General features: G+C 46.1%; 1 protein-coding gene and 1 pseudogene across 1 annotated transcript in view; both read left to right on the top strand.

Annotated features, from left to right (window-relative positions):
* LOC101139634 (POTE ankyrin domain family member E) overlaps positions 1-10,880 on the top strand; it is a 56,483-nt gene extending 45,603 nt beyond the window's left edge. Inside the window, exons 16-17 of the mRNA XM_055380709.2 lie at positions 3,831-3,951; positions 5,457-10,880. Coding sequence (XP_055236684.1) covers positions 3,831-3,951; positions 5,457-6,785 — 1,450 coding nt within the window. The 3' untranslated portion in view covers positions 6,786-10,880. The remainder of the gene's footprint in view (positions 1-3,830; positions 3,952-5,456) is intronic.
* LOC109025815 (fatty acyl-CoA reductase 2-like) overlaps positions 1-19,754 on the top strand; it is a 306,120-nt pseudogene that overhangs the window by 246,539 nt on the left and 39,827 nt on the right.

The raw sequence follows: 19,754 nt of genomic DNA, 5'->3' as shown, positions 1-19,754 counted from the left end.
TTTTTTTTAGGGTGGTAAATGTAATGGACTCACAAATTCTTTCCAAGGGATTATGGACCTTCGGTATTTGAAATAAAAAGACAGTTGGAATTTTTTGCTTCTGATAGTAAGACTATACTGGTCAGGCACTGTCTGTTCTGATGGAGCAGCTGTTGCTGCTTGGCTGTGTTTCAGAAGCAAGCTGCTCACACTGATATTGGTTGGTGAGCAAGGCCAGTGGTCATTGATCGATTGACTAGATTTTGAACTGGCTCTGGATGGCTTCTTGTTACCATGGCTACAGGTCAATTCTTTCCTAAGTTTGAGTCAACTTTAACCAGAAATTTTCTGCTCAAAAGTTGCCTTCCATTAACTATGTTCAAAAAGAAACTTTTTAATATTCCAGAATTGTGGATTTAAAGTTTTGGTTATGATGACTTGGTTAATAATAGCTCTCACAAAGATTTTTTTTTTGATACATCATCTTAACCAGAAGAGTTCTCTGTATAATTTATTTCTTAAAAATAATTGTTTTGTTTTTGTTTTTGTTATTTTTAGAAGCTTTTGCTCAAGTCCTAACATAATCTCCAGTAGGAGATTTTAGTCTCTTTGTCAGTTCATGTATGTATATGATAGTCATATTCTGTCTTTTTAAATTCCTTTTCTTGTTCACTTTTTTCTCTGTACAATAATAGTGATATTGTTATACATTTTTATCTCATTAAAAAGTTGTTACAATTTTCTGCTGGCAAATCTAGCTTTTTCTATATTTTGACCGAATAGGTTAAAAGTGAAGAAAATTTACGAGATCATTTTATTTTCAAACAAAATCATAAGTAATAAAAATTGCTATTTTGAATTATAAATAATGACATTTAGATATTTTAAAAATAAGGATAACCCCCCCCCCAAATAGTTTGGCTTTGTGTTTCTATGCAAATCTCATGTCAAATTGTAATTCCCAGGTGTTGAGGAAAGACCAGCTGGGAGGTGATTGGCTCATGGGGTCGGTTTCCTCCATGCTGTTCTTGTGATAGTGAGTGAGTTCTCACAAGAGCTGATGGTTTCATAAGGGGCTCTTTGCGCTTCACTTCTCTCTTCTCTCTCTCCTGCCGCCTTATGAAGAAGGTGCCTGCTTCCCCTTCCCCTTCTACCATGGTTGTTAAGTTTCCTGAGGCCTCCCCAGCCATGCGTAACTGTGAATCAATTAATCCTCTTTCCTTTATGAATTACCTAGTCTGAGGTATGTATGTGTGTGAATTACCCAGTCTCAGCTATGTACATATGTATATGTGTGAGTGTATATACACACATACATATATATGATACATATATGTGATGTGAGATATATATATGTATATACGTCCATTTTCTTTATTCCACTTATCAGTTGATGGACACTGGTTGATTCCATATGTTTGCATATTGTGAATTGTGCTGCAGTAAACATATGTGTGCGGGTGTCTTTTTGAGAGTATGATTTATTTTATTTTGTGTAGATATCCGGAAATGAGAATGCTGGATAAAATGGTAGGATCTACTTTTAGTTCTTTGAGAACTCTCCATACTGTTTTCCATAGATTTGTATGAATTTGCATTCCCACCAGCAGTGTATCACTGTTGTCTTTTCACCACATCCGCACCAACATGTGTTGTTTTTTGATTTCTAATGGTGGCCATTCTGGCTGCAGTGAGGTGATATCTCACTGTGGTTTTATTGTACATTTCCCTGATGATTAGAGATATTTAGCGTGTTTTTATATGCTTGTTTACCGTTTGTACATCTTCTTTTGAGAAATGTCTATTCATGTAATTTGGCCACTTTCCAGTGGAATTATTTGCGTTTTTCCTGTTGATTTGTTTGAGTTTCTTGTAGGTTGTAGATATTAGTCCTTTGTTAGCGTCATAATTTTCAAAATTTTCCCATTGTATAGGTTGTTGTTTTACTCTGATGATTATTTCTTTTGCTGTGCTGAAGCTTTTTGGTTTAATTAGGTCTTATTTATTTATTTTCATTTTTGTTGGATTTGCTTTTAGGGTCTTCCTCATAAATCCTTTGCCTAGGCCAATGTTTTCAGGTCTTAGGTTTAGGCCTTTAATCCATCTTGAATTAATTTTTGTATATGGTGAGAGATAGAGATCCAGTTTCATTCTTCAACATGTGGCTATCTTTTTTTCCCAGCACCATTTATTGAATAACCTGTACTTTCTCCAGTGTATGTTTTTGTATCCTTGCTCAGAGATCACTTGGTTGTAGTGGCTTTATTTCTGAGTTGTCTGTTCTGTTCCGTTGATCTATGTATCTGTTTTTATACCAGTACCACGCTGTTCCTGTTACTGTGGCCTTAGAGTATAATTTGAAGTCAAGTAATGTGACGCCAACATATTTGTTCCTTTTGCTTGGTATGTCTGTTGCTGTTCAGGCTCTTTTGTGGTTCTATATGAATGTCAGCATTTTAAAATAATTCTGTGAAGAATGACATTGGTACTTTGGTAGGAATTGTATCGAATGTGTAGACTGCTTTGGGCACTATGGTCATTTTCACTATATCAGTTCTTTCAGTCCATGAACATAGGATGTATTTTCATTTGTTTGTGTCATCTGTTATTTTCTTTGGTGGTGTTTTCCAGTTATCTTTATATAGATCACTCACTTTTTTCATTAAGTATATTCGTAGGTATTTCACACTTTTTTGCAGCCACTGTAAAAGGGATTGGATTGTTGATATGAACTCTCAGCTTGGTTGTAGTTGGTGTATAGTGGTGCTACTGATTGGTATTCATTTATTTTGTAACCTCTGAGAGTTTACTGAATTTATGTATCAAATCTTGGAGTGTTTTGTAGGAGTCTTTAGGGTTTTCTAGGTATAGGATAATATCATTGGTGAAGAGATAGTTTGACTTCCTCTTTTCCAATTTGGATGCCCTTTATTTCTCTTACCCAATTGCTCTGCCTAGGACTCCCCAGTTTTATTCTTAATATGCATGAAATAAAAGTAAAATGGAAAGTGCTTAACGATGAGTTTATTTCACATCTCTCTCCCATACACAGATAAAATTATTTCAAAGTCCTATGTTAAAAACATAATATTAGACCCTGTCTTGTTCTAAAAGGAATTTCTAAGTTGTTTATAAAATACATAGGAATCAAGAATATAAGTGGAAAGTGTTTCCAAAAAATAAACATAAAAAGTATGGGATATAGGACACAGACCAGTAGCAGTCCCTGGCCTGTTAGGACCTGGGCCACACAGCAGGAGGTTAGAGGCAGGTGAGCAAGTGAAGCTTCATCTATTTACAGTCACTCTGTGTCGCTCGCATTACCGCCCGAGCTCCTCCTCCTGTCAGATCAGCGGTGGCATTAGATTGTCCTGAGTGTGACCTGAACCCTGTTGTAAGTTGCTCATGCAGGGGGATATAGGTTGTTCACTCCTTATGAGAATCGAATGCCTTTCTGATCTGTCACCATCTTCCGTCACCCCCAAATGGGACCATCTAGTTGCAGGAAAACAAGCTCAGGGCTCCCACTGATTCTACATTTTGGTGAGATATAATTATTTCATTATATATTAATAATAATAGAAATAAAGTGCACAATGAATGTAATATACTTGAATCATCCTGGAACCATCCCCCACCTCAGGTTCCTGGAAAAATTATGTTCCACAAAACCAGTCCCTGGTGCCAGCATGGTTGGGGACACCTGGTTAACAGATGTGAGACCCCTTTGCCTTGTCTTGGAATAATGTGCAGATATACATTGTGTGAATGACATCTGATGGCGCCATCTTGCCCTGTAAATCATTTTAGGGACACCTCCAGTATTTCATGAAAATTAAAATTTCTTCTAGTGATGAACAAAATGATACTCAGAAGCAATTTTGTGAAGAACAGAACACTGGAATATTACACGATGAGATTCTGATTCATGAAGAAAAGCAGATAGAAGTGGCTGAAAAAATGAATTCTGAGGTATTTTCTTTAGTTATTTTCAAATGTTTTTATATGTGCATATATTTTAAAGAACTGTATTTTGGAAATATAAAGGATTTTTAAGTCATATATATGTGTGTATATATTCTGTATATCCTTTGTCATATATTTATATATGTACATATAGGATAAAGCCATGTTCTTAATTCACCTCCATTTGCCTGCAACAGTTGAGTAGTGACCTGCACAATGGCCTCAATCCAAAGGAGAAGTATTTGATATTTTTCATAAGAATTGATTATCTTTCCACATCAGAAATAAGTTTTGCTACTGAAAACAGATTTTCTTGTTTTTGGACATTAGTTTTTTAAAAAACGTTAATGGAGAAGTCAATTGATTATTTTCACTGATAAGAAAGTAGGAAATGTATAGCTGGGTCAGAGGCCACATTGTGGATGTCATTATCCTTACTTTTGCAGAGAGGAAGTTTGCTCCAAGTAATTTCTCATTTCAATGTAAAGAGGTTTGAAAACAATGACATGCCATGATACACATTTAGTGATCATTTTTTGATAAGTATTTTGTTTCTGGAGAAATAGTTCAGTATATTTCCCCTATTTCACCATTACTACTGTTTCAAACATTATAAAGAGGAAATAAAAGTTACCGCAATGGCAAAATAATCTCATGATTTCTAAGAAAATCTCTATAAGTTGTATCTTATTTACCATTCATATTTTGAAACAAAAGGTTTCTTTTGTGTTTATATATTGACACCACAGAAGTAACTGTGGTTTTGTGGAGGATCACTAGAAGTAGCATCAGCAGACCTGGGGAAAATCCTGCATCTGTGTATATTTTTTGACCTCTCCTTTTAAGAATCGCGATCTTAAATGAGTTCAGTATTGTATGTAGAAGTGCAATGCCTAGATACAGATGTGTACAGTGTAGAAGGGTACAGTGCTTAGATTTGACAGTTATAAATAAATGTAATTCTTATAACTGAGTATAGAAATATTAGAAATGTAGAATATCGGTAAAACGTTCTTCAGTAAAAGAAACTTAAAGAACTTTGAGAAATTGCTTCTGTCTAAATATATGCATAGCTAAGGCTCTTAGGATGGTGTGGTTGATAGATTAGATATCAGTGTAAACCTAATCTTAAAAATATAGTCAAATTATTAATCTTATATTTTATGCCTCTGGGTTTTTTGTAACTCAGAAAAAGGCTTTTTTAATTCTGAGATTCTTCAAAATCCTCTAGTGATTTATTTTTCATCGTCTTTAAATAAACATTTAAACTTTTAGGAATTTAGGAGCAGATTCCTAAAAGTTTAAATATTTATTTGAAGACGATGAAAAATAAATCACTAGAGGAATTTACACTCTTATTAGGTTTGAAGTTTTGTCCAATTTTTTTCCAGTTAAATATCCACTATGGGGATTCTTTCATTATACAAATACATGTTATTTTTTAATTTCAGAAGAAATCATGATATGTCAATCTGTTGAGTGCTAACTAAAAGTTCTCTTTGTTTACTTAGCTTTCTCTTAGTTGTAAGAAAGAAAAAGACTTCTTGCATGAAAATAGTGCGTTGCAGGAAGAAATTGCCATGCTAAGACTGGAGCTAGACACAATGAAACATCAGAGCCAGCTAAGAGAAAAGAAATACTTGGAGGAAATTGAAAGTGTGAAAAAACAGAATGATAATCTTTTAAAGGCTCTACAATTGAATGAGCTCACCATGGATGATGATACCGCCGTGCTCGTCATTGACAACGGCTCTGGCATGTGCAAGGCCGGCTTTGCGGGCGACGATGCCCCCCGGGCTGTCTTCCCTTCCATCGTGGGGCACCCCAGGCACCAGGGCATGATGGGGGGCATGCATCAGAAGGAGTCCTATGTGGGCAAGGAGGCCCAGAGCAAGAGAGGCATCCTGACCCTGAAGTACCCCATGGAGCATGGCATCATCACCAACTGGGATGACATGGAGAAGATCTGGCACCACACCTTCTACAACGAGCTGCGTGTGGCTCCCGAGGAGCACCCCATCCTGCTGACTGAGGCCCCCCTGAACCCCAAGGCCAACCGCGAGAAGATGACCCAGATCATGTTTGAGACCTTCAACACCCCAGCCATGTACGTGGCCATCCAGGCCGTGCTGTCCCTGTACACCTCTGGCCGTACTACTGGCATCGTGATGGACTCTGGTGACGGGGTCACCCACACTGTGCCCATCTATGAGGGGAATGCCCTCCCCCATGCCACCCTGCGCCTAGACCTGGCTGGGCGGGAACTGACTGACTACCTCATGAGGATCGTCACCGAGCGTGGCTATAGTTTCACCACCATGGCCGAGCGGGAAATCGTGCGTGACATCAAAGAGAAGCTGTGCTATGTTGCCCTGGACTTCGAGCAGGAGATGGCCACGGCGGCCTCCAGCTCCTCCCTAGAGAAGAGCTACGAGCTGCCCGATGGCCAGGTCATCACCATCGGCAACGAGCGGTTCCGCTGCCCCGAGGCGCTCTTCCAGCCTTGCTTCCTGGGCATGGAATCCTGTGGCATCCATGAAACTACCTTCAACTCCATCATGAAGTCTGATGTGGACATCCACAAAGACCTGTACACCAACACAGTGCTGTCTGGCGGCACCACCATGTACCCTGGCATGGCCCACAGAATGCAGAAGGAGATCGCTGCCCTGGCGCCTAGCATGATGAAGATCCAGATCATTGCTCCTCCCAAGCGCAAGTACTCCGTGTGGGTCGGTGGCTCCATCCTGGCCTCGCTGTCCACCTTCCAGCAGATGTGGATCAGCAAGCAGGAGTATGATGAGTCAGGCCCCTCCATTGTCCACCGCAAATGCTTCTAGGTGGACTCTGACTTAGTTGCGTTACACCCTTTCTTGACAAAACCAAACTTCTCAGAAAACAACATGAGATTGGCATGGCTTTATTTGATTTCTTGTTTCATTTTTTGTTTTGTTTTTTATTGGCTTGACTCAGGATTTAAAAACCGGAATGGTGAAGGTGACAGCAGTCGGTTGGAGGGAGCTTCCTCCAAAGTTCTACAATGTGGCCGAGGACTTTGATTGTACATTGTTCTTCTTTTCAATAGTCATTCCAAATACTGTGAGACGCATTGTTTCAGGAAGCCCCTTGCCCTGCTAAAAGCCACACTACTTCTCTCTAAGGAGAATGGCCCAGTCCTCTCCCTATTTCACACAGGGGTGGTGATAGCATTGCTTTTGTGCAAATTACATAATGCAAAATTTTTTGAATCTTTGCCTTAATACTTTTTAATTTTGTTTTATTTTGAATGATCTGCCTTCGTGGTCCCCCTTTTGTACCCCAACTTGGGGTGTATGAAGGCTTTTGGTCTCCCTGAGAGTGGCTGGAGGCAGTCAGGGCTTACCTGTACTCTGACTTGAGGAGAGTTGGATAAAAGTGCACACCTTAAAAAAAATTGAGGAAGCACAGTATTTCAGTACAGTGGACAGCTTAGCATGTTGACCACTGAGAATAAAATGCTCAGTTCTGTACTGGACAATGTAAGACACAACGAGGAAACACTGGAAATGGAAATTCAATTACGTCATTGTAGACTGGCTACTGCTCTACATGATTGTGACCAAAGTCAGATATCTGAAAGAGACTTCTTTCCAGAGAACAAGACATGAACAGGTTTATTTACAGAAGACAATGAATTCTCATTTATCTCACCTAAAAGAGAACAGATTCTTTCTCAACAAGTCTAATGTAGACAGTAAAATCAACAGGCTAAAAATTAAGCTCCATGAAACAAGATAAAACTCTGAGAGAAAAGATGGGGCAGGCAGCCATCTTTCCCGTTCAGGCAACTTAGTCATTCCAGCCTGCAGGCTTTGGAGAGTACAAACCGACGAGGCACAGAAGAGATCCCACAGCACAGCATAGCTGCTTTACCAAATCATGGCCAGACTGCTTCTGTAAGCAGGCCCCTGATCCTGTTCCACCTCACTGGACAGGACCTCCCAAGTGGGGCCTCCAGCTACCCCCACCAGCATTCCTTGGCCAATGGAAATGTGAAATGTTCCTGGGACAGAGCTCCCGGAGAGGGGCAGGCCCCCACCTTTGCTCTTTCGGTGACTAGCCATTCTGGCCTGCGGGCTTTGGAGAGCCCAAGCTGACAAGGGGTGGAAGAGGTACCTCAGCAGAGCGCAGCCACGCTACAAAAATGTGGCCAGACTCTTGTTTACATCAGTCCCTGACCACATTTCTGGTCAGCGGGTGAAGTCTTTGAACCAGGGTCTCTGGCTACCTTGACTGCTGTTCTCTGGCCGACAGAGGTCTCAGGCCTCCCTGAGTCAGAGCTCCCAGGGGGAGGACCAGATTGTCATCTTTGCTGTTTGGGTGACCCAGGCATTTCAGCCTTAGGGCTTCAGAGTGTCTGAGGCGGACCAGGGGCTGAAGTGAACCCCCAGCACAGCACAGCTGCTCTGTAAAAACGTGGCCAGACTCTTTATTTTTGAAGCAAGTCCCTGTTCTTGTTCGTCCTGACTAGGTAAGACTTCTCAACTTGCCTCCAGCCACATCTTACAGGTGTGTTCAGATTGGCAACAGGTTCGTACCTCAGTGGTACAGAGCTTCCAGAGGAAGGGCCAGGCTGTCATCTTCCCTGGAAAATACAAGGCAATTAGGGACTGGAGGGGACCCCCAGCATACCACAGCAGCCCTACAGAAAAGTGGCTGGACTCTCTACTTGATGGGCAGGTCCTCCTGGCCTGGGTCTCTAGCCAGCCCACCACTGGAGCTATCAAGCCAGTAGCAACTCTGCAGTTCCTGGGATAGAGCTTCCAGGAGCAAATGAAATCCTTTCTGCCAGTGCCTTTGCAGTGGAACTGCCCTTGGTACCCTCAGAAGATGCAAGGGAGCAAAGACCCTAACTGCCCTATCAACACCTCCAATAAGCTGCAGTTGACGCAAAGAACAAGCCAGTCCATCTCCCACGGGTACCACACACCCTCCACTACTCATCACCAGACAGGGAACCCTGGCTTGGGCCCACAGCACAGACCCTCCATCCTGGGCTGATTACACTAAGTGATTGCTAACACACATGTCTCTGGGATGGAGCACCTAGGAAACAAGCAAAGTGGTGGAGCAGCAAGTCAGGTGATGTGGAGCCCAGAGGTCAGGGATGGCTCTCTCTCTAGGGTCCACTTGCCCTTATGAGACACTTTATGCCAGCACTTTAGGAATGCTGAGGTCATACCAGCCACATCTCATGTGCAAGATTGCCCAGCAGAGATCAGGTCCGAGAGTTCCCTTTTTAAAAAAAGGAGACTTGGTTAAAAAAAGTCTAGCCACATTTGTGTAGAGCAGCTGTGCTGTGCTGGGGGTTCGCTTTTGAGAGAGTTCTCCTCTGAGACCTGATATCTGGAGGCTGGGCAATCTTGCACTTGAGATGGGGCTGGTCTGATCTCAGCACTCCTTAGTCTGCTCGCCTCTCCCATGGCCCCAGCCTGGCCACACCTGCTTACGGGGCACTCTTAGATGCCCACACCATAGCTTCCATGTTAGTGGACTGTACCATATCAGTGGAGAGCTGCAGCAAGATGGTCCCTAGAGCCACGCACCAGCCTGTACATTGTCTCTCCATACGGCAGCCCTTTATTTGGAAACTTCCTAAATCACTTTGCTGTGTGTGTTTACACGGGTGGGTTTTGCTTTACTTGCCCTGAGAGCACACGGGAGTGCAGCACACACCCCAACCCACATCAACTGCCATTAAAGAAAAGAAATTTCAGGTCCAGCAAAATTAAGCATAAGTGAAGGAGAAATAAGATCCTTTTCAGACAAGCAAATGCTGAGGGAATTTGGTATCACCAGATCTACCTTACGAGAGCTCCTGAAGGAAGCACTAAATATGGAAAGAAAAGATCATCACCTGCCACTACAAAAACACACTGAAGTACACAGTCCAATGATGCTAAAAACCAACCACATATGTAAGTCTGCAAAATAAACAGCTGACAGCATGACGACAGGATAAAATCCACACATACCATTACTAACCTTAAGTGTAAATGGGCTAAATGCTCCCATTGAAAGACACGGGGCAAGCTGGGTAAAGAACCAAGACCCACTGGAGTATGCCGTCTTCAACCCATCTCACGTGCAGTGCCATACATAGGCTCAAAATAAAGGAATGGAGAAAAATATTTCAAGCAAATGGAAAACAGAAAAAAGGTGTTGCACTCCCAGTTTCTGACAAAACAGACTATACCAATGAAGATAAAAAAAGAGAAGGACATTACAAAGGTGGTCCTGACCTTTGATAATTCTCATTATTGCTTGATACCAACCTGGGCTATTTTTATTGCCCAAACCAATAGGATAATTTGCTGAGGTTGTGGAGCTTCTCCCCTGCAGAGAGTCCCTGATCTCCCAAAATTTGGTTGAGATGTAAGGTTGATTTTGCTGTACAACTCCTTTTTTGAAGTTTTGCTCATTTCCAACAAGGAAGGCAAGTTTTCCTGCTTCCATGACAAAGGAGAGCAGGCACCTCCTTTCCTGAGTTTCAGCTTGCTTCTGACAGGGAAGGTGAGTGTAAGTTTTTCCAGCTTCTAAGATGGCAGAGAATGATCACCCAGTCTGAGCCTTATTTCCAGGTAAGTAGCTGAATTAGAGTTTTGTCTTAAAATTTTTCCTTAATGACTAAAATTTAAGATTACCCACCAGCTGCTTTTAATTCCTCCTTACCATTAGAACACTCAGTTAATCATATGAATTGTGCATTTGTTTGTTTTGCTTAACTCTTTTTGTTTATGTTTGGGGTTTTATTGTTGTTTCACTTTTCTCCCATCTCTTCCTGACTTGGTCAAATCGAAAGGAATGTTCCAAATTGTGGGGAGCAAGGCATCTGAATTGGCTAAAACTCCTGTGGCTGCAAAAAAAAAAAAAAAAAAAAAAAACCAAAAAAAAAAAAAAAAGAAACAAAAAACAAAAACAAACCAAAAAAAACCACAAAAAACAAACAAAAAAAAATCCAGTTGGAAATTTTTTAGAACTTTTTTTTAATTTTAAAATTTTATTCTTATACTTTAAGTTTTAGGGTACATGTGCACAACGTGCGGGTTTGTTACATATGTATACATGTGCCATGTTGGTGTGCTGCACCCATTAACTCGTCATTTAACATTAGGTATATCTCCTAATGCTATCCCTCCCTCCTCCCCCACCCAACAGCAGTTCTCGGTGTGTTATGTTCCCCTTCCTGTGTCCATGTGTCGTCATTGTTCAGTTCCCACCTGTGGGTGAGAACATGAGGTGTTTGGTTTTCTGTTCTTGTGTTAGTTTGCTGAGAATGATGATTTCCAGCTTCATCCATGTCCCTGCAAAGGACATGAACTCATCCTTTTTTATGGGTGCATAGCATTCCATAGTGTATATATGCCACATTATCCAGTCTATCATTGATGGGCATTTGGGTTGGTTCCAAGTGTTTGCTGTTGTGAACTGTGCCGCAGTAAACATACGTGTGCATGTGTCTTTATATTAGAATGATTTATTATTTTTTCAGTATATACCCAGTAATGGGATTGCTGGGTTAAATGTATTTCTAGTTGTAGATCCTTGAGGAATTGTCACACTGTCTTCCACAATGGATGAACTAATTTATACTCCCACCAAGAGTGTAAAAGCGTTCCTATTTCTCCACGTCCTCTCCAACATCTGTTGTTTCCTTATCTTTTAATGTTGGCCATTCTAAGTGGCGTGAGATTGTATCTCATTGTGGTTTTGATTTCCATTTCTCTAATGACCAGTGATGATGTGGTTTGCTTCACATGTTCTTTAGCTGCATAAATGTTTTCTTTGGGAAGTGTCTGTTCGTATGTTTTGCCCATTTTTTGATGGGGTTGTTTTTTTTCTTGTAAATTTGTTTAAGTTCTTTGTAGATTCTGCATATTAGCCCTTTGTCAGATGGATAGATTGCAAAAATTTTCTCCCATTCTGTGGGTTGCCTGTTCACTCTGATGATAGTTTCTTTTGCTCTGCAGACAATCTTTAGCTTAATTAGATCCCATTTGTCAATTTTGGCTTTTGTTGCCATTGCTTATGGTGTTGTAGTGATGAAGTCTCTGCCCATGCCTATGTCCTGAATGGTATTGCCTAACACAAGGACATTTCTGTGCCTGAGTGCCATACCACCCAAAGTGATTTATAGATTCAGTGCTATCCCCATCAAGCTACCATTGACTTTCTTCACAAAATTAGAAAAACTACTTTACATTTCATATGGAACCAAAAAAGAGTCTACATAGCCAAGACAATCCTAAGCAAAAAGAACAAAGCTGGAGGCATCACAGTACCTGACTTCAAACTATTCTACAAGGCCACAGTAATGGAAACAGCATGGTACTGGTACCAAACCAGGTATATAGACCAATGGAATAGAACAGAGGCCACAGAAATGACACCACACGTGTAAAACCACCAGATCTTTGACAAAACTGACAAAGGTAAGCACTGGGGAAAGGATTGCCTATTTAATAAATGGTGTTAGGAAAACTGACTAGCCATATGCAGCAAACTGAAACTGGGCAACTTCCTTACACTTTATACAAAAATTAAGAAGGATAAAAAAGTTAAATGTAAGACCTAAAAGCAAAAAACCTAGAAGAAAATGTAGGCCACCAACCTCAGGGGAAATGTAGTGAAATGCATGGTACAAACACACATTCCCTACTTCCTTGAGTGGGTGAGGTTGGTGGCTGGTCCATCTGCTCCAAGTGGACCCTTACAGATGTGGCTGGTTTCTCTTTGAGCCAGCTTGGCCTTGCCCGGCATGCACAAGCATCAGTGAATAACTGTGCTATAAATGGAGCCACATAGAGGAAATGAGCAGCAGGCTCGAGACCAGGGTGTGCACTGCCTTTGGGGCTCCAGTCCGTGCCTCAGGGATGGTATGGCACTGCAAGCTTCTTGGTTGCCAAGAGGCAGACCACAGGCCATCTTGAGGAGGACTTTATGTTCAAGTGCAGAAAACAGCCAGGATTACCACCCAGGGGACTTGGCCTTCTGTGGCCCTGTCCAGACTTAGAATTTGTGTCAAGGCAGGAGAAGCTCACTCGGAGCAGCGTGTTAGTACCTGGGGCCTGTGCATGCCAGGCAAGGCCAAGCTGGCTCAAAGAGCAACCAGCCACCTCTGCAAGGGTACGCCTGGACCAATTGGACCAGCCACCAACCTCACCCACTGAAGGAAGCAGGGATGGCCAGGTTACAACAGCCTGAGTGGCTGCCACCTGGGGGCTGATGGAGCAGAGGCCTGAGGAAAATCAGATGGCACATTTAACTCTTTAATGGATCTTAAGTTAATTTTTTTATAAAGCAGATGGCACCAGTCCATGCCTCAGAGCTTGTATGTCACTGCGGAGCACAGAAGGCTGAGTCCCCTGGGTGGCAATCCTGGCTGCTTTCTGCACTTGGACATAAAGTCCTCCTCAAGACGGCCTGTGGTCTGCCGCTTGGCCCTACCTTTAGGGTAGAAGAACTGATGTACCATGTCTGGCAGCGAGTGAGGTTGGTGGCTGGTCTGGCTGCTCCTGGCACACCCTTGCAGACGTGGCTGGTTGCTGTTTGAGCCAGCTTGGCCTTGCCCAGCATGCACAAGCCTCAGTGCAACTACTCTGCTACAAATGGAGCCACAGAGAAGGAATGAGCAGCAGGCTCAGCAGCAGGGTGTGTGCTGCCTTTGGGGCTCCAGTCCATGCCTCAGGGATCGTATGATACTGCGGGCTTCTTGGTTACCAAGAGGCACACAACAGGCCGTCTCGAGGAGGACTTCATGTTCAAGTGCAGAAAGCAGCCAGGATTACCATCCAGGGGACTCGGCCTTCTGTGGCCCTGGCCACACTCAGAATTTGTGCCAAGGAAGGACAAGCTCACTAGCAGCGTGTCAGTAGCTGGGACCTATGCATGCCAGACAAGGCCAAGCAGGCTCAGAGAGCAACCAGCCACCTCTGCAAGGGTGTGGCAGAAGCAGGTGGACCAGCCAGCAACCTCAGCTACTCAAGGAAGCTGGGACGGCCAGGTTCCAACAGCGTGAGTGGCTGCCTCCTGATGGCTGATGGAGCAGAGGCCTTAGGAAAAGCAGATGGCCCTGTGGCTCTACCTTTAGGGTAGAAATACTGATGTGCCATGTGCGGCAGAAAGTGAGGTTGGTGGCTGGTGCAGCGGCTCCTGGCACACCCTCGCAGAGGTGACTGGTTGCTCTTTGAGCCAGCTTGGCCTTGCCCAGCATGCACAAGCCTCACTGCAAACTCTCTGCTACATATGGAGCCACAGAGAGGAAACAAGCAGCAGGCTCAGGAGCAGGCTGTGCACTGCCTTTGGGGCTCCAGTCCAAGCCTCGAGTCGTATAGCACTGCGGGCCTCTTGGTTGCCTAGAGGCAGAAAACAGGCCATCTTGAGGAGGACTTTATGTTCAAGTGCAGAAAGCAGCCAGGATTACCATCCAGGGGACTCAGCCTTCTGTGGCCCCGGCCAGACCTTGCAGAGGTGGCTGGTTGCTCTTTGAGCCAGCTTCACCTCCCTTGCATGCACAGGCCCCAGATACTAACACGCTGCTCTGAGTGAGCCTGTCCTGCCTTGGCTGCCACCTAATTGCTGATGGAGCAGAGGCCTTAGGAAAAGCAGATGGCACTGTGGCCCACCTTCAGGGTAAAAGAACTGATGTACCATGTCTGGCCACTAGTTGGTGACTGGTGCACCTGCTCCTGGCACACCCTTGCAGAGATGGCTGGTTGCTCTTTGAGCCAGCTTGGCCTTGCCCGGCATGCACAAGCCTCAGTGCAACAACTGTGCTACAAATGGAGCCACAGAGAGGAAAGGAGCAGCAGGCTCAGGAGCAGGGTGTGTGCTGCCTTTGGGGCTCCAGTCCATGCCTTGGGTCATATAGCACTGCGGGCTTCTTGGTTGCCTAGAGGTGGACCACAGGCCTTCTGGAGGAGGATTTTATGTTCAAGTGCAGAAAGCAGCCAGGATTACCATCCAGGGGACTCGGCCTTCTGTAGCCCTGGCCAGACCTTGCAGAGGTGGCTGGTTGCTCTTTGAGCCAGCTTGGCCTCCCTGGCATGCGCAGGCCCCAGGTAGTAACACGCTGCTCCGAGTGAGCTTGTCCTGCCTTGGCTGCCACCTAATTGCTGATGGAGCAGAGGCCTTAGGAAAAGCAGATGGCACTGCGGCCCACCTTTAGGGTAGAAGAACTGATGTACCATGTCCGGCCGCTAGTGGGTGAGTGGTACAACTGCTCCTGGCACACCCTTGCAGAGGTGGCTGGTTGCTCTTTGAGCCAGCTTGGCCTTCCCCGGCATGCACAAGCCTCAGTGCAACAACTGTGCTACAAATGGAGCCACAGAGAGGAAACGAGCAGTAGGCTCAGGAGCAGGGTGTGTGCTGCCTTTGGGGCTCCAGTCCATGCCTCGGGTCATATGGCACTGTGGGCTTCTTGGTTGCCAAGAGGCAGACCACAGGCTGTCTTGAGGAAGACTTTATGTTCAAGTGCAGAAAGCAGCCATGATTACCACGCAGGGGACTTGGCCTTCTGTGGCCCTGGCGAGACTTAGGATTTGTGTCAAGGCAGGAGAAGCTCACTCGGAGCAGCGTGTTAGTACCTGGGGCCTGTGCATGCCAGGGAAGGCCAAGCTGGCTCAAAGAGCAACCAGCCACCTCTGCAAGGGTGCGCCTGGACCAGTTGGACCAGCCACCAGCCTCACCCACTGAAGGAAGCAGGGATGGCCAGGTTCCCACAGCCTGAGTGGCTGCCACCTGAGGGCTGATGGAGCAGAGGCCTGAGTAAAATCAGATGGCACATTTAACTCTTTAATAGATCTTAGGTTAATTTTTCTATAAAGCAGATGTCACCAATCCATGTCTCAGAGCTTGTATGGCAGTGCAGACCACAGAAGGCTGAGTCCCCTGGGTGGCAATCCTGGCTGCTTTCTGCACTTGAACATAAAGTTCTCCTCAAGACGGCCTGTGGTCTGCCTCTTGGCCCTACCTTTAGGGTAGAAGAACCAATGTACCATGTCCCGCAGCGAGTGAGGTTGGTGGCTGGTCTGGCTGCTTCTGGCACACACTTGCAGAGGTGGCTGGTTGTTGTTTGAGCCAGCTTGGCCTTGCCCGGCATGCACAAGTCTCAGTGCAACAACTGTGCTACAAATGGAGCCACAGAGAGGAAACGAGCGACAGACTTAGGAGCAGGGTGTGCGCTGCCTTTGGGGCTCCAGTCCATGCCTCGGGTTGTATGGCACTTCAGGCTTCTTGGTTGCCAAGAGGCAGACCACAGGCCATCTTGAGGAGGACTTCGTGTTCAAGTGCAGAAAGCAGCCAGGATTACCATCCAAGGGACTCGGCCTTCTGTGGCCCTGGCCACACTCAGAATTTGTGCCAAGGCAGGACAAGCTCACTCGGAGCAGCGTGTCAGTAGCTGGGGCCTATGCATGCCAGGCAAGGCCAAGCTGGCTCAAAGAGCAACCAGCCACCTCTGCAAGGGTGTGCCAGGAGCAGTTGGACCATCCAGCAACCTCAGCTACTCAAGGAAGCTGGGATGGCCAGGTTCCAACAGCCTGAGTGGCTGCCTCCTGATGGCTGATGGAGCAGAGGCCTTAGGAAAAGCAGATGGCACTGTGGCCCTACCTTTAGGGTAGAAGTACTGATGTGCCATGTCCGGTAGCAAGTGAGGTTGGTGGCTGGTGCACCGGCTCCTGGCGCACCCTTGCAGAAGTGACTGGTTGCTCTTTGAGCCAGCTTGGCCTTGCCCGGCATGCACAAGCCTCAGTGCAACAACAGTGCTACAAATGGAGCCATAGAGAGGAAACGAGCAGCAGGCTCAGGAGCAGGGTGTGTGCTGCCTTTGGGGCTCCAGTCCATGCCTCGAGTCTTACAGCACTGCGGGCTTCTTGCTTGCCTGGAGGCAGACCACAGGCCGTCTTGAGGAAGACTTTATGTTCAAGTACAGAAAGCAGCCAGGATTACCATCCAGGGGGGCCTTCTGTAGCCCTGGCCAGACCTTGCAGAGGTGGCTGGTTGCTCTTTGAGTCAGCTTGGCCTCCCTGGCATGCACAGGCCCCAGGTACTAACACGCTGCTCCGAGTGAGCTTGTCCTGCCTTGGCTGCCACGTAATTGCTGATGGAGCAGAAGCCTTAGGAAAAGCAGATGGCACTGTGGCCCACCTTTAGGGTAGAAGAACTGATACACCATGTCCGGCCGCTAGTGGGTGAGTGGTGCACCTGCTCTTGGCACACCCTTGCAGAGGTAGCTGGTTGCTCTTTGAGCCAGCTTGGCCTTGCCCGGCATGCAGAAGCCTCAGTGCAACAACTGTGCTACAAACGGAGCCACAGAGAGGAAACGAGCAGCAGGGTCAGGAGCAGGGTGTGCTCTGCCTTTCGGGCTCCAGTCCATGCCTCAGAACTCGTATGGCACTGCAGGCTTCTTGGTTGCCAAGAGGCAGACAACAGGCCATTTTGAGGAGGACTTTATGTTCAAGTGCAGAAAGCAGCCTGGATAACGATCCAGGGGACTTGGCCTTCTGTGACCCTGGCGAGACTCAGAATTTGTGCCAATGCAGGTCAAGCTCACTTGGAGCAGTGTGTCAGTAGCTGGGGCCTATGCATGCCAGGCAGGGCCAAGCTGGCTCAAAGAGCAACCAGCCACCTCTGCAAAGGTGTGCCAGGAGCAGGTGGACCAGCCACCAACTTCAGCCACTGAAGGAAGCTGGGATGGCCAGGTTCCAACAGCCTGAGTGGCTGTCTCCTGATGTTTGATGGAGCAGAGGCCTTAGGAAAAGCAGATGGCCCTGTGGCCCTACCTTTAGGGTAGAAGTACTGATGTGCCATGTCTGGTAGCAAGTGAGGTTGGTGGCTGGTACACCGGTTCCTGGCGCACCCTTGCAGAAGTGACTGGTTGCTCTTTGAGCCAGCTTGGCCTTGCCTGGCATGCACAAGCCTCAGTGCAACAACAGTGCTACAAATGGAGCCACAGAGAGGAAACGAGTGGCAGAGTTAGGAGCAGGGTGTGCGCTGCCTTTGGGGCTCCAGTCCATGCCTCGAGTTGTATAGCACTGCGGGCTCTTGGTTGCCAAGAGGCAGACCACAGGCCATCTTGAGGAAGACTTTATGTTGAAGTGCAGAAAGCACCCGGGATTACCACTCAGGGGACTCGGCCTTCTGTGGCTCTGGCCAGACTTAGAATTTGTGTCAAGGCAGGACAAGCTCACTCGGAGCAGCGTGTTAGTACCTGGGGCCTGTGCATGCCAGGCAAGGCCAAGCTGACTCAAAGCGGAACCAGCCACCTCTACAAGGGTGCGCCTGGAGCAGTTGGACCAGCCACCAGCTTCACCCACTGAAGGAAGCTGGGATGGCCAGGTTCCAACAGCCTGAGTGGCTGTCTCCTGATGGTGATGGAGCAGAGGCCTTAGGAAAAGCAGATGGCCTTGTGGCCCTACCTTTAGGGTAGAAGTACTAATGTGCCATGTGTGGCAGCAAGTGAGGTTGGTGGCTGGTGCACCAGCTCCTGGCGCACCCTTGTAGAGGTGACTGGTTGCTCTTTGAGCCAGCTTGGCCTTGCCCGGCATGCACAAGCCTCAGTGCAACAACAGTGCTACAAATGGAGCCAGAGAGAGGAAACGAGCAGCAGGCTCAGGAGCAGGGTGTGCGCTGCCTTTGGGGCTGCAATCCGTGCCTCAGGCGTCATATGGCACTGCGGGCTTCTTGGTTGCCAAGAGGCAGACCACAGGCCGTCTTGAGGAGGACTTCATGTTCAAGTGCAGAAAGCAGCCAGGATTAGCATCTAGGGGACTCGGCCTTCTGTGGCCCTGGCCAGACTTAGAATTTGTGTCAAGGCAGGACAAGCTCACTCGGAGCAGCATGTTGCTACCTGGGGCCTGTGCATGCCAGGCAAGGCCAAGCTGGCTCAAAGAGCAACAGTCACCTCTGCAAGGGTGCACCTGTGGTCTGGAGGGTGGTGGCTCCCTGTGTTAGTCCTCCAAGCCCGTATTTTCCTTCTGCACTGCCCTCGCAGAGGTTCCCGAAGAGGCTCTGCCTCTGCAGCATGCTTCTGCCTGGAAACAGTGGGAGGTAGTTTTGCAGGGTGGAAGCCTTCACCAATGGTTAAGCATCATCTTCATGATGCTGACCTCGTGATAGTGAGTTCTCATGAGATCTGCTTGTGTAACATGATGTGGCACCTCTTTCCTCTCTCTGTCTTGCTCCTTCTCCTGTTGTATGAAACATCTCCTTGCCCCTTGGTCTTCTAGTATGATTGGGAGGCACCTGAGTCCTCCCAGAAGCAGAAACCACTATGCTTCCTTTGCAGCCTGCAGAACTGTGAGCCAATGAAACCTCTTTTCTTTTTGGTCATACAGAAGGTTAGTACTGTGAAGTGAAGCTATGAAATTCCTTCAAGGCCTTTTCCCTATGAAATGCCTTCAAGGCCTTTTCCCCATTGTCTTGGCAAGCAGCACTCAGCTTCTTTTCATGCAAATATCTGAAGCCTGTGTGAATTTTCTCCCTGAAAATGGACTTTTCTTCTTTTACCACATTGCCAGGCTGTGACACAGAGAGCTGATAATGTAGAAGCAGGTTCAGTAGTGGGTAAAAGACAGAGGTCAGGAGAGTTGGGAAAGCTTAAAAGACAGCAAGATGAGGAAAAGCTTGGACCACTGTAGAGAATTGTTAAATACTTGTGATCAGAAGGCTGACAGAAGGATGGACAGTGAAGGCCAGACTTAAAAGTTCTTGGATGAAAATCAGGAATTTCCTGTGAATAGGAGCCAAAGCTACATTTGATTTGCCCAACA

This window comes from Gorilla gorilla, chromosome 11 (genome assembly GCF_029281585.2).
Source record: "Gorilla gorilla gorilla isolate KB3781 chromosome 11, NHGRI_mGorGor1-v2.1_pri, whole genome shotgun sequence".
NCBI classification, from domain to species: domain Eukaryota; kingdom Metazoa; phylum Chordata; class Mammalia; order Primates; family Hominidae; genus Gorilla; species Gorilla gorilla.
The sequence above is the reverse complement of the archived record's forward strand: the minus strand, read 5'-3'. Positions and strand labels throughout refer to the sequence as shown.